Source organism: Elaeis guineensis, chromosome 3 (assembly GCF_000442705.2).
Source record: "Elaeis guineensis isolate ETL-2024a chromosome 3, EG11, whole genome shotgun sequence".
Taxonomy (NCBI): Eukaryota; Viridiplantae; Streptophyta; class Magnoliopsida; order Arecales; family Arecaceae; genus Elaeis; species Elaeis guineensis.
In genome coordinates, this window is record NC_025995.2 from 87,374,679 (window position 1) to 87,392,879 (window position 18,201).

Genomic DNA, 18,201 nt, shown 5'->3' on the forward strand with positions numbered 1-18,201 from the left:
GACGCCGGACGCGGAGACATGGAGGCGGAGGCGGGATCGGGACGCTGGGATGCGTCGATCGGTCGATGCGGTCACAGTCACTGATGGAGCGTGGAGGCGGGACCGGGACGGCGGGACGCCGGAGTCCAGACGGCCGAAGGTGGAGGCGTGGAGGCGGAGGCTGGACCGCGACTGGACTTGGAGGCGGGACCAGGACATCGGAGACGGGATCGGGATGCCAGGATGTAGTCACTGATGGAGCGTGGAGGGCCTGGAGGCGGGACCGGGACGCCGGAGGCGAAGGCTGGACGCCTGGAGTCCTGGATCGGGACGCCGGACTCGGAGGCGGAGGCTGGACCGCGTCGCCGCGATGCCGGATGCGAGCGAGCGCCGAGCAGGAGGCCTCCTGGGGGCGGGGGCCTAAGGCAAGGGCTTCGGTGGTCTTGCCCTTCAGCCGCCCCTGGTGGGATGGACGATCGCACGTAATTTTTTTTTGTCCTCATAGTCATGACCTTTCACATCACCTTTTACATCATACGTATCGTTAATCTAGAGTATTACTGTTATGAAATCTATGCGGATCTTCTGCTGTGCATTGCAAGATGAACAGCGTATCCATTCATCATGCAATAGACGGTCATACATGATCACACGTAATTTTTTTTTGTCCTCATAGTTGTGACCTTTCACATCATGCATATCATTAATCCAGAATATTACTATTATGAAATTCGCACGGATCCTCTGTTGTGTATCGTATCGTACGATACACAACATGCTTCGTTCATCGTGCAATGAACGACCGTGCATGATCGCACGCAACGGGCGTGAATCACCCTCAAGTTCATGGAATAGAGTGTTTTGGGCATTAGGTGTATTTTAAAATCATGACCGTTAGCCAAGCCCAACCTATAGAGTTAAAGGCTGCAAAGTAGATTGGTGGGACAAATTTAATTTGGTCCAGAAAGGACAATAGAATAGCCAAATCCAACCGTCATAGAAATTATCTGGATGAGGTTTGGATGGGAAGATGTGACCCATGCATCTTCAATATGGATTGAGAGGTATGATTCAATCATGGATTTTTTTTTTTTTTTTTTTTTATATGGTAATCATGGATTTGTATTGATGCGTGAAGTATGGGTGCTCCTATTTTGATTTGATGAGTATGTTAAAGATGTTCTTCTCAAGTTTTTTTTTTCTTTTTTTCTCTCTAGTTTGTTACACTGATGATCACATGCCCAGCCTATCTTCCAACTGTGATTTTGGAGGACTAGATGGTTGTTTTATTGTTTCTCTAATTACCCAGTCGAGGACTAATTAATCACCTTCCTGAGGATTAGATGGTTGTCCCACTGTTTCTCTGATCACCAAACTGTTGGACTGGAATCTTAATTAATTCAGTTTTAATGTCTTACGTTCTACAGCCTTAGTGACAAGAACTGGGACTGGGTAAAGAATTTCGTAGACAAGTACAGGATGCTCATGGAGAAATGTGCAGGCGAATGGAAGAAAGACACATTGAGTAGCTTGATCATCATGGGGTCCGCAGTGGGAAGCAGCAGCGGCAGATCAGAATCTTATTTTCCTCCGGTGCCAGATTTTGGTAAGATACAAAAGAAAGGTAGTTTTATTGATCATGAGAATTGGGTAAGCCTCACAAGGATAGTTTTATCATGGTGACCATATATGATTTCCATGAGAATTAACTCTACGTGTCAACTGTTTTCTCTGGTTATCCTTTTTTTTTTTTTTCTTTCCTAATTCGGTCTTGATGATTTAAAGGGGGATCATCACAACTTAGTGCTGGTTATACTACTGGAACAACCCCAGCCACCGCAACTGAAGGGAGTGGTGCTCACACAAGACGTGGGAAGACTAGACTCGCAACCCAGGTAGTTGATTATCAGGTGCAATCTGTGCTCTTGGCATTTACTAACAAAAATACTAGCTAGTGTAACTCAAGCAAGTCACCGGAGTCCTAAAAAAAAAAAAAAAATACTTCACTTGAATAAATTAATTAATCACTCTAAGATGTACGTGGAGCTCACGTGGCTATAGCTATCTTAGAGCAATGCCACGGTGACTCGTACATACCCGAGAAATATGAGAAATTATTGCCTGGACCACGCCCAGGAAGACCACCCAAATCCCACGGTAGATAACAGGCCACATTAACCCTTGAATTTCACGCATTCCCGATGCGCGTTATCCACCGTGCACATGCGCGCTCCAAGATTTGCGCTGGTCCACCCAATAAATTCTCAAGAAATATCAGGATGGCACGCCACAATGCCACATGTCCGGGTGATTTGTTCGAGTGAGTAATCTGAGTTTGGGTGACCTTCTTCCTAAATTTTACCATGTATTTTCTTTGCAGAGGGAGCGGAGCAAGAATATAGCGTTGGAAGACCTACAGCACTATTTCAACCTTCCCAGAAAACTCGCTGCTCAGAAGCTCGACTTGTCCTCGACAACGTTCAAAAAGGTCTGCCGTCAAAACGGGATCCAATGCTGGCCTTACAAACCATATTAACGTCCTCTCTTGCTCGTGGTGTAGATCCTTTACGGTCGCAGAGAATCCCGTTCCGTCGCTCCCTCGCCCGCCATCTTATTGGCGTCATTGGATTGTGGGTGCGGGTACGAGAGAACATCTATAATGTGATAGATAAAGAGCCAAGATTACTTGGAAGGTGCCATACGAAAGCATCACCCAGCTATGTAAATTTTATTGTTAGTTATTTTGTTTACAAGCAAGAAACGGTTGTTGTATCATGCGCCAAATCAGTCCACTGGAATCCCAGTTGGTTGATAAAATATATTTTAGATGTGTCTGCCTAATTTACTTTTCCTACTATATATTTTATTTGGTAGTAATACGATAGTTTTTTCTGCGAGTATGCCACCTGACCCAAATTTTTATTCTTAAAAGGGGAGAAAGGACTATGATCTCAGAACTTCAACGTTGCCCTACCTATTATTGGAGATAGCAAATAGTGTTGTTTGTGATCAGAAGAAATATCGTACTTCTCGCCATTCATGGGACCACACGACGGGACAACTTTTGTGGCCACGTGAGCTATATATGTATGTATAAAATATTTACCAAACATTCCATGGAAATAAGTCAAAGGGTTTTATCTAAATTTTATTTCTTATGGACTATCTTTAGAAAGGAAAATTTTGATTCTTCAACTAGACAAGCTGCGGACCAGCTGATTACGGCAATTTGTTAGGAAATCCAAAATGAGCTAGTGTACTTCAAGAAAGTTGTGCAGGAGTTGGTACACATGGACAATTAGTGCCTCTTTGAGATAGCCATACTTGGACCCACTAATTCGTCCCTCAAGATACAACATAATTTTATTAAAATTATTCAAATATATTTAAATAAATTAATTAACTTAGGCTAGAATAGAGGGATGCAGAGTAAATAAATATTTGACCATCTAAAAATCATGCTGCTGTTTGACGGTTCTAAAATTTTTTTTTTAAAATATTATTTTTATTTTTTTATTAAAACCAGCCACGTGAAGAAACTCTAATATAATACATCCGTAAGCATCCGATGTAATCCAGTCATAGAGACAATAGAAATTTTGACCAGATATTCCACACTACTGTATGCTCAATAATATAAGATACCATCCAATCAGTCGCATAATTTTTTTCTTTATAAATGTGCAACATGAGTATCATATAATAGTCTCCAAACAATAGCTAGCAGAAGAAAATGATCTTCTGAGAGCTCAAACCCAACGGACAACCATGAATCACCATCCTGAAATCTCCTTTCAAATCACTCCATCACTCTCTAAGGCACCAATGTATCAAAGAGCGAGAAATAACCAATTATGACAAGGAGCGGTCTGACATTATAGATGATAAATCCAGCACCATCACGTTGTCCTCTTATCATTCGCATTACCATCGATCTTGAAGAAGTTAGGGATGAGAGTTCCCATGAAAAGTGAACCAGCTGAGACGTAGAGACTGTAGTAGTGGGACCCTAGAATTTTCCAACCATCCAAAAACCTTCCAAACTCCTGGTCCTCATGAAATCAATGGCATCAACCATAACTCTTATCACAATTCCAGCTGGGTTGTCATGGATACCGTCAAAGATCCTATTCTAAAATTTCAACAATACTGACAATGATACTTTGTCAGTAGGCCCTCCAGCCTACGTTCCATCATTAGCGTAATCTTAAACAATATATATTCTTTATTTTATTAATTTTAGTATTAGAGCTGTTTTTTTTTTTTTTTTTTTTTGTTGAAATAGATATAAATGGGTAGCTTAATTGAGTTTTTTTCCATCTTATTCACAAATCAAGTAGGGCCTTTTCTTTGGAGTAATTTAAATAGGCACAAGTCGTGGGTCTGCAAACAGTCATGCACTAGCTTTGTCAATTAACAGTATTGATCACACATCATATTTCATAAGATGTTATTTGCATAGATTTTCATGGAGTGGAGCAAATAATAATTAGCATTCTTCTGCTTCATATGAGGGTTATTTCACAAAATATTTTAGATGGTCTTTAAAATATATTTATATGATGTGGAATTCTTGCTACATAGAGTAAGATTAGGGGGGAAGTCAAGACCATAAATTTTGATTAATGATCTATGTAAATTAATTTTTATCGAGAGAAAAGAGAGGAGATCAACTTGTATTATAATTATTGAAATCCATACTTTTGGAAATGCGCTATCCAAGAATCAAACATAAGATATCTAATACGAGAGAAAAAAAGTATGACTAAAAAAGTAAACTGTATTTCATCTTTACATAATCCATCTTTCACCCTTATGATACTTTTTCCTCTCTTTTACTCTCTTTCAAGAAGATGGACTATTCATTCCAGACCATCTCCTTAAAGGAAAAAGGGCGAACACTTTCTTTCGCCCCAATGATAAGCCACAATAGAAGTTTTAACGTAAGCCAACAGGCAAGCTGGCACATAGCATCCTACGCCATCAAACGACCGCTTTACTGAATACCAACAAATCTTTGATGCTATGTCATACTGTTCTTGCATAATAATTACGTCTTGTATAAAATGGCTGAAAAGACGTGCATGGCAAAAGGCTTAATAAGTTTTTCACCTGCTTAATTGGATTGCAGTCATCCATCATTATCCCTAACTCAACCATCTGCCAAAAAGATTCTAAGAAACATTTATTAGTTGATAAGAATGTGACCGACCCATATATTATTCTCTCTTGATAGGTTAGTGGTGTAGAAAGGCATTCTGTACTGCTTAAAATAGTCATGTGCATTACATGCACAAACTTTCTTTTAGGAGGTCAGTAAGACGTTATATTATTTTCACGTTGCTCCATTCATAAAAAGTCACTCAACAAAACAGTGTTTTCCTGTTGCCCCATTCATTAATCCCAGATAAGTAATTTTCTTAAGTGGGAAACGAGGTACGGTTCTTATAATGGCAGGAGTCACTGGGCCATGACTTAGCAGAAATTCCACGGAAAATTTTTCGTAACGGCGGGCGATGTTAAATAATTCAACGTTACTATTTTATCCGATTCATTGATATAATCATCATTTTTTAACATATATCTAATATTTATAATTTTATTTTTTATTTAAAATTTTAAATAATAAAAATATTTTTATTCATTGAAAAAATTATGGTATTCTATTCTATGCCCATATTATGACATCCTGCCTTCAGAAAATCATATTTTTTATCCACAAATGTCATTATATAATACAGGATATCATAATATACACATGATATCATAATTTTTTTAAAAAATAAAAATATTTTCATCATTTAAAATTTTTAAATAAAAAAATAAATAAAAATATTTCTTTTATATTATGATATCCTGGGTCATATTATGACATCCTCTGTGCAAGAAGTCATAATTTGATACAGGATGTCATAACATGCACAAGATGTCATAATTTTCTAAGCCATATCATGGCATCTTGCGTATAAAAAATCATAATATGCCATAAGATGTCATAATTTTTTTCAAAAAATAGAGATATTTTCGTCGTACGAAATTTTTAAACAAAAAAGTAAAACTATAGATATTAAATATGTATTAGAAGGCAGTGGCTATGTTGACCAATTACATAAAGTTGTATGCTCCATGTCGGATTTTCTACACCACACGTGGTGCACAAAGAATTTCTTGAAATTCCACAACAAACGAGAAACAAATGAAGCCTAATCATCTATTAGGGTATCCACAACACCTAGAGGCCCAATAACCCAATCAAAAAATATCGGGCCCATGAAACAACTGCACCCATGAGTCCTATACCCAATTAGAGTTCAAGAGTAATTCTTTATATACCACACCCGATGTAAAAAAAATACACCGTCCCATCTGATTGGACTACGTAGCCACCGTTTTTCAATACGCATTTAATACCTACAATTTTATTTTTTCGTTTGAAATTTTGAATAATAAAATATTCCTCCTCGTCTAAAAAAATTATAACATCCTATAACTATATTATGACATCTTGTGATCAAATTATAACTTCCTACACATAAGATATCATAAGAAAAGGATATTTTTGTTATTGAAAAATTTCATAAATTTTCAATGACAAAAATATCTTTCTCTCTTTGTAACTTCTGCAAAAAAAAATTATGACATCTTATATATAGGAAGTCATAATTTAGCCGTAAGATGTCATAATATAGCCATTGGATATCATAATTTTTTCAGAAAAGGATGGACATTTTCATTATTCAAAATTTCAAACAAAAAAATAGAACTGCAAGCATTAAATGTGTATTGAAAAGCGATGAATACATGCTCCAATATGATTGAATGGTACACTCCATATCAATTTTATTGCATTGCATGCAGTGCACAAAGACTTTCTCTAGAGTTCAATCTTGCCTGGGCTTGAGTAAGCCCATGGAAGCCTATTGGGCCAGTACAGCCCAAAAGAAAACCAAGTATGGACCAGGTCTGGGCCTGCTTTCAATCGTGGGCTGAATCTAGGCCTACACCACTCCAACCCAACCCAATAAGAATTAAGTAAAGACAGAGGCAACATTCTCAGTAGGGACAAATGCTTCAGCATTAAATTGTGTAATCCATGCTAGGAGCCATCGACACTAGCAATGTCAGCATTCGGCCTCTTCACCTGAGGATTAATTAGAAGAATCCCCATAAAAAATGCCGCCGGTCCCCTGGATACTGCTAAGATGTATTGTAAGTGGATAGAATTGAGCCAATTAGACCACAAAGACTTGCTATCTAACAACGGCTCGAATCTATGCAGATCTAATCACATATTCTGTCATTACTCATGAAATAAAATAAATAAAAATAAAACCATCTTCATCCTCTAAATAACCTCGAATGAATCGCCAAATTCATCGGTTCCCATCACTAAACAACAATATCCAATGCTCCTTGTGCATTGAACAATGCCGAGGAAGTCATCGGTATAAAAGACACCCTTACCACTGGTTTCCCCTCTTCCCTTTTCATCAATTCATTTGTCTCTGTACACAAAGTTAAGCAAAAACCATGAGCATCCAACACAAGGAGCAGCAGATTACACAAAGAAAGGTACTGAACAGTCAACCATCATCTCCCAACCAGAGATCTCCAGTGGTGGAGAGGAAGTCTCAACGGCACGATGGATGCTGCAGGATCCTTGCCATGTTAATCTCTGTGCTCTCAGAGACACAGCAGCCATCCAAGGCAAGTCTTCAGCAACAGGTATCAAACAGCAACCAGGTCTTTGTAACTCATAGTGAAGCATGAGTTTAGTTTTTCAGAATTTCAATTACCATTTTCTGTGACTACACCATCAACTGTGAAGATCCCATATTTCAGCACAAATAACAGAAAAGCAAAATCTTACCTCTCCTTAGTATTTCAGCATTCCTCAAGCATTGTAGTGGAGAATGGAGAAGCCATCCTGCCCAACCAATGCACCAAATGACATTTAGGACAACTTCAAATCCCTGGATTTCAAAAAAGAACAGAAATGTGAAAAATGAAAATTTACAAACAATCCACAATAATTCCTCAAGCATTGCAGTGGAGACTAGAGAAGCCATCTTAAATGCACCTAATGGTATTTCAGGATGATTTCAGAACCCCGGATTTCAAAAAAGAACAGAAATTTGAGGAGGGGGGGGGGGGGATGAAAAATTAAAAGCAAACAACAACTAGTTATGGTTTAGATAGAAAGCTAGATTTTCCTGGATGTTGAAGTATTTTTCTGTTTTTCAATCAAGGTTGGTGAACTCAGAGAGGAGCTTCAACGTCAGAGAGAACTCAAGGACACTTACAAAGCTCGTATGGAGAGGATGCAGGACTATGTCAGGTTCTGCTTAGACATTGCACAGCAGAATGGATTCCTGCACCACATATCCAACAACCAGCAACCCCCTCATCCCACAGAATTCAATCATGAAACAACCTCAAAACCAGTTGATAGGATGACCGGTGATCCCCAGTTAGCGGGCATTAGGGATCAAGCAAAGATCAATGGATGGTTTATTGAGCCCCATGAGGTGAGCATATGTATTCTTCTCTTTCAATCTTGTTATCATTCTTATGTAATACCTACTGCAGAGTTATACCCACGTATAACTCCTCCATTTGCAATGGTTGCCACCACAAGACTTCATGGCATGTGAAGCAAGGATGCTAGTACACAGGCATCCACGTAGACATAATCATGTCTAAGGATCATTAGGAGCATTCTCAGTGACATCGCACAAGAAATTGCAGCTTATATTCACTTTTCACCAGAAGAAAAGCTTATTACAGATAAATAGGTTCTAACAAGAGGACCAAGATATGAATCAGATAGAAACAATGAAACATAACTACAAGCCCAAGAACATGAGTTTTTTTATTAAATTTTTTTTTTAAAAAAAAGAAGAAGCTACTTTATATGATGACTTTGGGGACATGACATAGCATCTAATTTCCTCCAACAGAATAATCATGTTTTGATCGAGTATGGGGATTCCATTGCGGTCATAAATTCTGACATCTATATAAGTATTGCTATAGATGATACTTAAGTTCAGATATGCATGTCCATCACAATCCAAGTTTGACTTTTTGATAATTCTCCAAGTGCTATTTAGAGTTCCTGGGGAAAAAAAGCATTTGACTCAACTGTTTACTTGAAGCCAACCACAGCGATGTAATCTGCATGATATTTCATCAACTTGAGGGTGCATCAGTCATCAAGTAATGACTTATTTATCGTGAATTAAATTATATTACAGGTTTTATGTTTAATATAGTAGTATCATGACAAAATTGGTTCATAACTCAACAGCTTTATTTTGGCTGCTAATCCTACATAAAGAATATATCTTTATGCATAAAATTACTAAAAAAGTAAAGGAATGATGTACTAAAACTTCCTTAACTGGTTGTACAGTTAAAAGTTATTCGATACTTGAAAAACATTTGAAGAAGCTGATATATTTGCATAAGCAAGGATCTAAGATTGAAAAAGTTATTAGTCATCAATTATCAAAAGTCATATTATCACTAATCAAAATAAACACTATAAATGGATTATCAAATAATCTATCACTATTTTTTAAGAAAAAAAAATTCTGAAGCTTCGAGTAACAGCCTCGGTTGTTCCAATCTCTGGACAAACTTAGATGCAGCATTTTTTAAAATACAAAAAGCACATTCTGTATTGAGTGCAGAGCGGTGTCTCTTGTGTTAAGGCTTCAAGGTACCCATCTGAGATGGTCATCAGCTACCAATGTTCATAACTCTTCAAGCTCACAACAGACATGAAACTTTTTATCATCATAAACTATAATCTAGTGACAGACAGTGATAGGTTGGGATTCTAATCAAGGAACCCATGTGAGATGGCGTAACCAAGTGAAGATGTTTACAATAGCTAGTTCAAAGGAAATTAATTGGAATCGACCACAAGCACATGATGACCCACAAATTTCTGGGATTAGCTCCTTGGCTATGGTTATAACTTCTTGCTAATTGTTTGATATCTGGGCAGAAGGTAAGAGATATGCTGCTTCCCATTGATAACTAACAGTAAACAATGCAATTTACTCTGAGCAGATAGAGTTTAATGAAAAGATAGGCCAGGGGACCACAGCTGACATATACAGGGCGACTTGGCGAGGCCTTGATGTTGCTGTTAAGTGTATATACCCAACATACTTCCAATTAAATGAAAGTGGTGAAGAATTCTTTGCCTACGAACTTGATACTCTTTCACGTCAACGCCACCCTTATGTGTTGCGATTAATGGGTGCATGTCTCCTCCCACCAGAAAATGGATGGGTGGTCACAGAGCTGTTGAGTGGAAAGACTTTAACAGAATGGTTGCATGGACATAAGGAGAGGCAAAGAGAAAGGTCAATACCTCTTCCCCCTTTGAAAGAAAGGTTAAAGAAGGCGTTGGAAGTTGCTCAGGCAGTGCAATATCTTCATGAACAAAAACCCATGGTCATCCACAGAGATTTGAAGCCAAGTAACGTACTCCTGGATGATTGTTCGCATGTTCGAGTGGCTGACTTTGGGCATGCTCGGTTCCTACCTGAGGGAGAGGCAGCACTGACAGGTGAAATAGGTAAGAATCAATGTCTACATACTTGCATGAAGTAATGAAGGATTGCATATTGTCCATCAAAGTCATCATCTAACAGATGCCAGATGCTCAGCTGGCATCCCTTGCCCTTGTAAGAGTCTTGGCCTCAACCCTGGAAAACAGGTAACAGCTGTACTGCAGGAAATTTTTTTTCCTGGATAGTTGATCAGATACTTAATTGAAGCCAACTTTATCTTCAGTTCGGTTCTCAATATAGTAAAAGACTGGGCTACTGATGAGAGATTAAGTCATCAATTCACCATGAATTTTCAGTAATGACCAGATACAGAAAAACATCATTTAAGCCGGTGCATAACATGCACAGAGCTGACCTTTCATATATAATGACAGAGACACAAGCAAACTTATGTTCCATAGTTACTGAGAAGAAAAAAAAACTGTATTAAATTAAATTAATTTACTTTTGTAAAGTTTGACTCTTGAATGCTGCCTCTTCAATTTTCAGGGACTTATGTGTACATGGCACCTGAGATAATCCGATGTGAACCATACAATGAAAAGTGTGATGTTTATAGCTTTGGCATCATATTGAATGAGCTGATTACTGGTCAACATCCATACATAGAGACCAGCTTCAAACCTAGAAAGGTATAATCCAATCACCTGCTCAGACCTTCAAGATGAACCTTCTTAAACATTTATGCTCTAGCTTTTCTAGGAACAGTCTGCTGATGATTCACAATAATAATGCATTTCAGATATTATCTTATGTTGAAGCAAGCCGAAATTACCTTTCAGATATCAAGTAAAACCAAATCTAAAAATTCTGAAATGGAGTAGTCCCTAAGTACTTTAAACACTGTATTCACATGTTCATCATCTTTCCCCAAAAGTTACTGGGAGTTGCTCTGCACTTCAGAGCTACCAACAAGCATTATGTATGCCCACTAAGCTTCTGCGAAGATACTGAATTTACCAAAAAAACACTCAATCCTCATAAATAGAGTTATATGAAAAAATCAAGGTGCAATCTAGATCTCAATAAAATCATGTTGTCATGCAATTTCCTTTCATGCAAAGATCAGTGTATAATCTTATTCTTATATGTGTTCCCCTAAAGATTGCACTGGAAGTTGGAGAAGGAAGGCTTCGGCCAGCACTGCCCGATGATGATGGCCAATACAAAGAGCTCATAGACCTCATATGTTGTTCATGGAGTGAAGATGCTTCAACAAGACCTTCATTTGCAATTATTGCTTCTACTCTTAGAAAGATCCAGGAGAAGTTCAACTAGATTAAGATGCTTGTTGTATTAGTAATGATTTTTAATATGAAAATGAAAAAAAAAAAAAAAAGAACCAGAAAAAGCAAAAAAATGTGTGGTCTACAGCCAACATTGTTGTGTATTCAATTTCTTTCGGTAAAAAATGGCAGTTTCCAGCTGCAGTCCCACTCCAAGACTCTAATTTTGCAATCCTACAGCTGAATACTTCTTTCCTATTTCATGTTTCAGAATACATAACATGCAAGAACACAATTTACAGGAGTCGTCAAGATGACCTGGCTTAAGTCAAATTCAGTTTTATGTATTTCTGGTCTAGGTCACATGAACACAATATTATCTCCTCCAGAAGGAAAGTAACTTGGCATCAGTGGGTGGCAAATATGGGCCCCAAATGGGTAGTCATATAGTTTGGAAGGAAACATTTCCTCCAAAGTCTGACCTGCGAGAGTATTGAGACATGATGTAGATTGTATAGCTTACACCTCAGGAAACAAGGCATCATCATGCTGGAATGCAGGGAGAGAAAAAAAATACTCTGTAGACAAGATGTTAGAAAAACAAGTGGTGACAATGGCATGACACAAAATGCTATTTGTAGACATACAGTCTGAAGTAAAGCAACATGGTTTTCTTTACTGGTATTTTGTGAGCTAAACTTGGCTGAGGGAATATAAACAAAATATATTAAATACAATTTTCAAATTTGTTGCATAAACCTCTAAGTTCTCCCAAGAACCCACACCCAAGACTTAGAAATTGGTAAGATTATGACACTTGGGTGTGGATCTGCAAGAAGAAATTCCTAGCGATTAAAAGAACCCAATATTTAGGCACATATTACACCTGAAAATCATAATCAAGTCCATGTAACATAGATCTTCGATCAATAAAACCATACAAACTTACTTGTTATTTTGATTTGTTTACACTAGTAGCATCATAAAAATAGGATCAGTAGCATGTAATTATAAAAAAAAATTCATATACAAAAATATTAGAGTCCATGTCTTATCTTTTGCTTGTTCAACATTTTATGTTTGTGTTGCTTTCTGTATTTCTGAAATCTGATTTGTACTGAAGTAGACATAGATACATTATTAGTCAATGAAAGGATCAATAAGACAAAGTTTGACTTGACAGAAGAATAAAATTTGAGCAAATATCAGTTGCCAGAAAAAAAATTCCTGAAGTTATAGATACAACCATGAATCCCTGATATTTCTCATAAATTATTCTGTTACTAGTTGATGTACTTCAACATATGGATACAACAATAAAGAAGTAATAGAAGAGCGATGCTAGTTCTTATCAGACTGAATAACTTCATGTTAGAGATGCAAAAATATTTCCATGAGCATCACTGGGCATTCCCTCCAAGGACATCAACCATCTTGTACATATCTCCCTGCCTCTGCACCTCAAGAGGAAGGTTCTCCCTGCAGATATTCTATTGTTTGGTTAGAATTGCAAATCTTAATGAGACTTGAGTGGCTACTACAGAACAATACCTATGGAACTGGATCAGAGAATAATCGACCTCCGCAATGACGGTTGTCTCTTCATGCCCTGCTGTTGCAATTATTTCACCGAACTTCAAAAATGTGAAAAGTAAAAGACTTACCAACTGAAGGCCTCCATAAAACAGCAGTTGTCAGTATACAGAACAATTTGCTGCCTTTATTTTACACTTACCGGTCCAACAAGACCAGAATGACCCCATGTAATGTAGTCAGCACTGGTATTAGGGTCCGGGGCTGGTGCACAAGTTGCAACAAATAACTGCCATGAAAATTAGTATTTGTCAAGATTAATTTGGAAAACAGGATTTATGCATTATGAAGCATAAAACAAGTGAAATGAGGAGCAAAAAGCAGAGAGCGAGAGATTATTACCTGATTATCAGCAGCCCTGCAGATTGTTATGATTGAAGCAAATAATAGCAATAATTAGTGCAATTGAAGTTAAGTTTCAAGAGAAAATTAAAAAGGTGTATGCAGGGATGCATGAGCATGTGCACATACACATGCACACATTCACACATTATGGACGATCTATCAGTTTGTGTTCATAAACCATATGCAAATGACACTTTTTTTTTTTTTTCCAAAACTATTTCAGTTTAAGAAGTCCTTAAGACATAAGGAAAATGACTGTTCAAAGTAATGAAAGAAGTCGAAGCGAACAGTTATAGTATTTTTTGACCTTGCTCTTTGCATCAATTCCCACAGCAATTCACCAGTGCTCATGTTAAATGCTCCAGGATAGCATATCAAATGAGCCCCTGAAGGTCAAAGACAAGCTACAATCATCAATCCTTTACAGCAATCTTCATTATAACAAATTCTAAAAGTCAAATATCAGATATATTGACACTGGAACAAAACATGTGAAGGAAAACATCTCTTGATTTTAAGATATTATCCTAGCTCAGAAAAAAATGGCCTATTTGAATAGAACATTACAATCTAACACTACATGATTTTGTATATTTAGATATGGATGGTTTTTATTTAACCCTTGCAAAGGGTCAAACAGTGCTTTTTGAAGAATATTCTAAACAGATTGCAAGCCTAAGATGTGCAGACCTTTCACTTGATGTTTCTGTTGTAACCAGTTTGTTGATGTCCATCGCACAACTCTCCAGTGCATCATCCAAACTTCTGTTTCGTCCTCATTAATATAGATCTGGGTATATGCTTCCCTATTTTGTGTTAGTGATCTTCCTGATCAATAATTGTACCATTAGTTTTGCAGCTTTTCTATAACTTTAGAACTTAAGGGAAGGAAAAAATTGGCAGAGCAGCTAAAGTATATTTTCATGAGTATCAAGAATGAGAATCATGTGAAGTCCCATATGTCCATGGAGATTCTGTCTTTGTTCCTTCTGACAGACTTATAGCGTCACTTATTCTTACCTCTCTCTATTGGTGTAATAGACAATGGCAGTAAGCTGCAACCTTATGAACTACACTTTGATCTCATTCCTTATCTACAGTTTGCTGATGGACTTCTAAGACATATTAATTTGTTTTCTGATTCCTTCTAAGAAAACTCTCACTCTATGATCCATGATTTATTATGATCTAAAAGAAGGGGTTACATAAGATTCCAAGCCGCTAGCTAAGGACAGCTGACAATAAAAGAAGAACCATACAAGGTGACAGTCTACTGACAATGAATATTGGCATCTAGAACAGAGATCTAGTGTCTTAAACACACCAAGAATGTATTACAAAGGTGATCCTTGCTAGAAAAGGTGACATTACCAAATTTGGATATGGGGATCAGCCCAAAAAAAATAACAAATGAATGAAATGCATATTAAGACTTAAAAAGTTGAAGTTAAATTATTAAACCCTAGTTCCTACCACATCTGGACTTCATGATCAGATCGAGTCGCAATGGATCTTCATGTTCTTAAATTTAGTAAAAAAATGTCATTTTGGATCTACAAGCTTCTAGACTAATGAGTCAAATTGAAATGAACCTCTAGGTCCTTCAACTCGTTTTGTTCTCTCTTGTGATGTCTGATGTAACTCAATGCAAATGCATTATTCATTCACATACATTTGACTTAAGCATTGTAATATGATGGAATCAAAATTAATAGAAGACAACTTTTATATTATTTGAGTCTTCTTTTCAGCATGTATACAAGGTCATTTGATTGAAGTTAACCCGATAACAAGGATTGGCTAATGGCAAATTCTTGAGCTAGATAGAACCACATACCAACATGAATAAACATGCCCTCTTGTATAAAGTGAATTATATTATACAACAAAAATAGAAGCTCTGCGTGTGCTAAGCCCTCCGTTCACCACATGGATGCCCGTATTAGTAATGTTATCAATACAGTTCGTTATTTTGTATAATAAGTAGAGTCCTTACCTAATACAGTTCTTCATTTTGGATCTTATTGATAAGATATTAGTACAGTTCTTTATTTTAGATAATACGCAGGACTTTTATTTAACATGGTGATAGTCTATTATAAACATCTAAAATGACTACAGTCATTCATCAGATTCCCTACTCTCGATGAGAACTGATCATATTTATCAAAAATTTTTTGCTCTTAATAAGTTTATAAAAGCATAATACCTTCCTTCTTGATGAATGAATTTCTTGTTTTTTATCATGAATATCTTATAACATATGACATATTGTTATAATAGTTGGTTTTAATGTCAATAGCAATCATTATTTTCATTTGCATCATTTTTCACTAAATTTTTTTTCAATATTCAATTTTTTGCATCAATTTTCTAAAAAAAATTGCATAGTTTGAGAAAAAATATTTTTATCGAATGAAATGTGATTAAAATGATCATTATTTATTATTATTACCTATTACTATTATAATATTACCATATAACTTTAAATATTAATTTAATAAAATAATATACTTTGTAGCAAAAAAAAGATATTATTTATATTTATAATAATAATAATATACTTTGTGTATTCATTTTTAGACATTGCCAATGGGGTTATATGTTGGCACTCTATTTTGGGCCCTACCAAAGGGATAAGTGTTGTGGTAGTTATAACTGTTGAGTTATATGTGTTTTATTTTGAATCGGATATATATTTATATAAGTCTATGAATATTTGAAAGGATTTTGATTTGTATCAATTAGCATGAAATATGTTCTTATGTTTATTTATGATATTTATTTTCGAACATCATATTTTATATCTGAAATACTTGGTTGAGATATTCATTACTTACTAGGCTATCAAGCTCATTACGTCTCTCTTTTATTTTCATATTCAAATTCTTAATTATGGACATAGGTACTATTTTACGAGCGAGCTAGAAGCGAGAGTCAATAATATCAAACGAGTTTAAACATAAACTTATTATTATCTGAGGTTTAATTGATATAAAAACTTCTAAATATTATTAAAATTTTATGAAAGATTAAAGTTAATTTTAGTTAGTTAAATTTTGAACTTAATTTATTATGAATTCCACTGTGATGTATTGATATCTGTTGGAAATAACTTGCATGCTTGTAGGAAGAGTTCTTCATGAATATGCGGCAGTTACTGCGATCTTTAGCTCACGATCTCAAGTCAAGGGCATAACAACTATTATAATTGTTACCATATAAATTTAAATGCTAATTTAATAAAATAATATACTTTGTAGCAAAAAAAAGGGTATTATTTACATTTATAACTGATATAAGAGGTAGATAGATCTATCGGGATTACTTATAAGTGAGTACTATATTATATTATGTGTTGTCTTAATGATAGGTGAGTATAAGTGATAGATAATAGAAAATCTTGATAGCATCAATTAAAGTTAATCAATACTTAATTGTTTAATGTAAAACAAAAATTTGGCTATCGAAGACTTTTATTATTATAATTTATTATATTTCTATATGTATTTTAAAGAAAGAAAGGAAAAAAATTGTATCCAGTGCATCATGCAGATTATACCCCTTACAGATTCTGATAAAATATGGGTTAAATTTGTGATTTGACAACCAATTTTGCCTAAAATTTCTTCTTTGTCATAGAAAGAGGGAGAATACAATAAGTTAACAATTTTCAGTTCTAAAAATCTGCAAAAATAAGCTAATAATGACTCAAAAATTTTAATGTCGATGATTTATTTAGCCTTCTCCCATAAAATATTGGCATGATTTTCGATGTTTTTGTTCTTCTGCTTTCACTTTTCCAATGATAGAGATGCAAAAGATGGTTACTCTTTCAAATCTTTCCCCTTGCTAATCAGCAACTACAAGAGAAATGTACTTTCAAATGCAATGAATGTGGCCAAATATGCAGATGTGGTCTTCAAACCACACTACTTACTGATATGTTATATTGTATATGGACAGAAAAGGCGGTCAACTCAGCAACCCACGACTACATATGCAGCCTGTGTAGCATTGTCCAGCTGCATATACAACATGCTTAGCATTGTGGGGCCATATACGCAGCCCTTTATATTGAAGTGGGGCAAGTACATGAATTAATAATATTAATATGTTACTTATTTTACAACTATTGCTATCACTTATAAACTAATATTGTTAGTTGTCGTCATCATCTCAAAATTGCTGCTGTTTATCCAAAAATATTACTATAGTTATTGTTGTTTTTTATTGTATTTAGTATACTTATTTATTCTAAATAGTTTAAAATACTAACTACTTATGCACTTTGCAGTCCCTTTAACTGGTCACATGCTTCAACCGCCTTTTAAAGCAGTGTGTGAAAATATCTTTTCAGTCCTCAATTCCTTCATTTTTTTTGTCATAAGATGTAGCTCTTAACGGACCTTCTCACTTATACCACTTTCTGCTCCCATGTATTTGCTAATCTGTATATACCCTCATCT

General features: G+C 35.9%; 2 protein-coding genes across 23 annotated transcripts in view; one reads left to right on the forward strand and one right to left on the reverse strand.

Annotated features, from left to right (window-relative positions):
- The window catches only part of LOC105041814 (omega-amidase, chloroplastic), a 62,021-nt gene that overhangs the window by 39,908 nt on the left and 3,912 nt on the right, over nucleotides 1–18,201 (reverse strand). For 2 of the 22 annotated variants that reach the window (XM_073253922.1, XM_073253920.1), the window contains exons 6-7: nucleotides 14,423–14,560; nucleotides 14,040–14,118 (exon numbers count right to left, since the gene is read on the reverse strand). In XM_073253922.1, coding sequence (XP_073110023.1) covers nucleotides 14,040–14,118; nucleotides 14,423–14,560 — 217 coding nt within the window. Of the gene's footprint in view, nucleotides 1–12,970; nucleotides 13,285–13,345; nucleotides 13,429–13,529; nucleotides 13,617–13,729; nucleotides 13,746–14,039; nucleotides 14,119–14,422; nucleotides 14,561–18,201 lie in introns of those variants that run through there. The other 20 variants (XM_073253924.1, XM_073253923.1, XM_073253911.1 and 17 more) reach the window with 19 other exon arrangements.
- Nucleotides 7,573–11,846, forward strand: LOC109505582 (serine/threonine-protein kinase STY46). The gene is made up of 6 exons (XM_073253195.1): nucleotides 7,573–7,704; nucleotides 8,229–8,507; nucleotides 9,995–9,997; nucleotides 10,060–10,573; nucleotides 11,058–11,200; nucleotides 11,673–11,846. Exons 1-6 carry the CDS (start codon nucleotides 7,645–7,647, stop codon nucleotides 11,844–11,846), a joined length of 1,173 nt encoding a protein of 390 aa, XP_073109296.1. The 5' UTR covers nucleotides 7,573–7,644.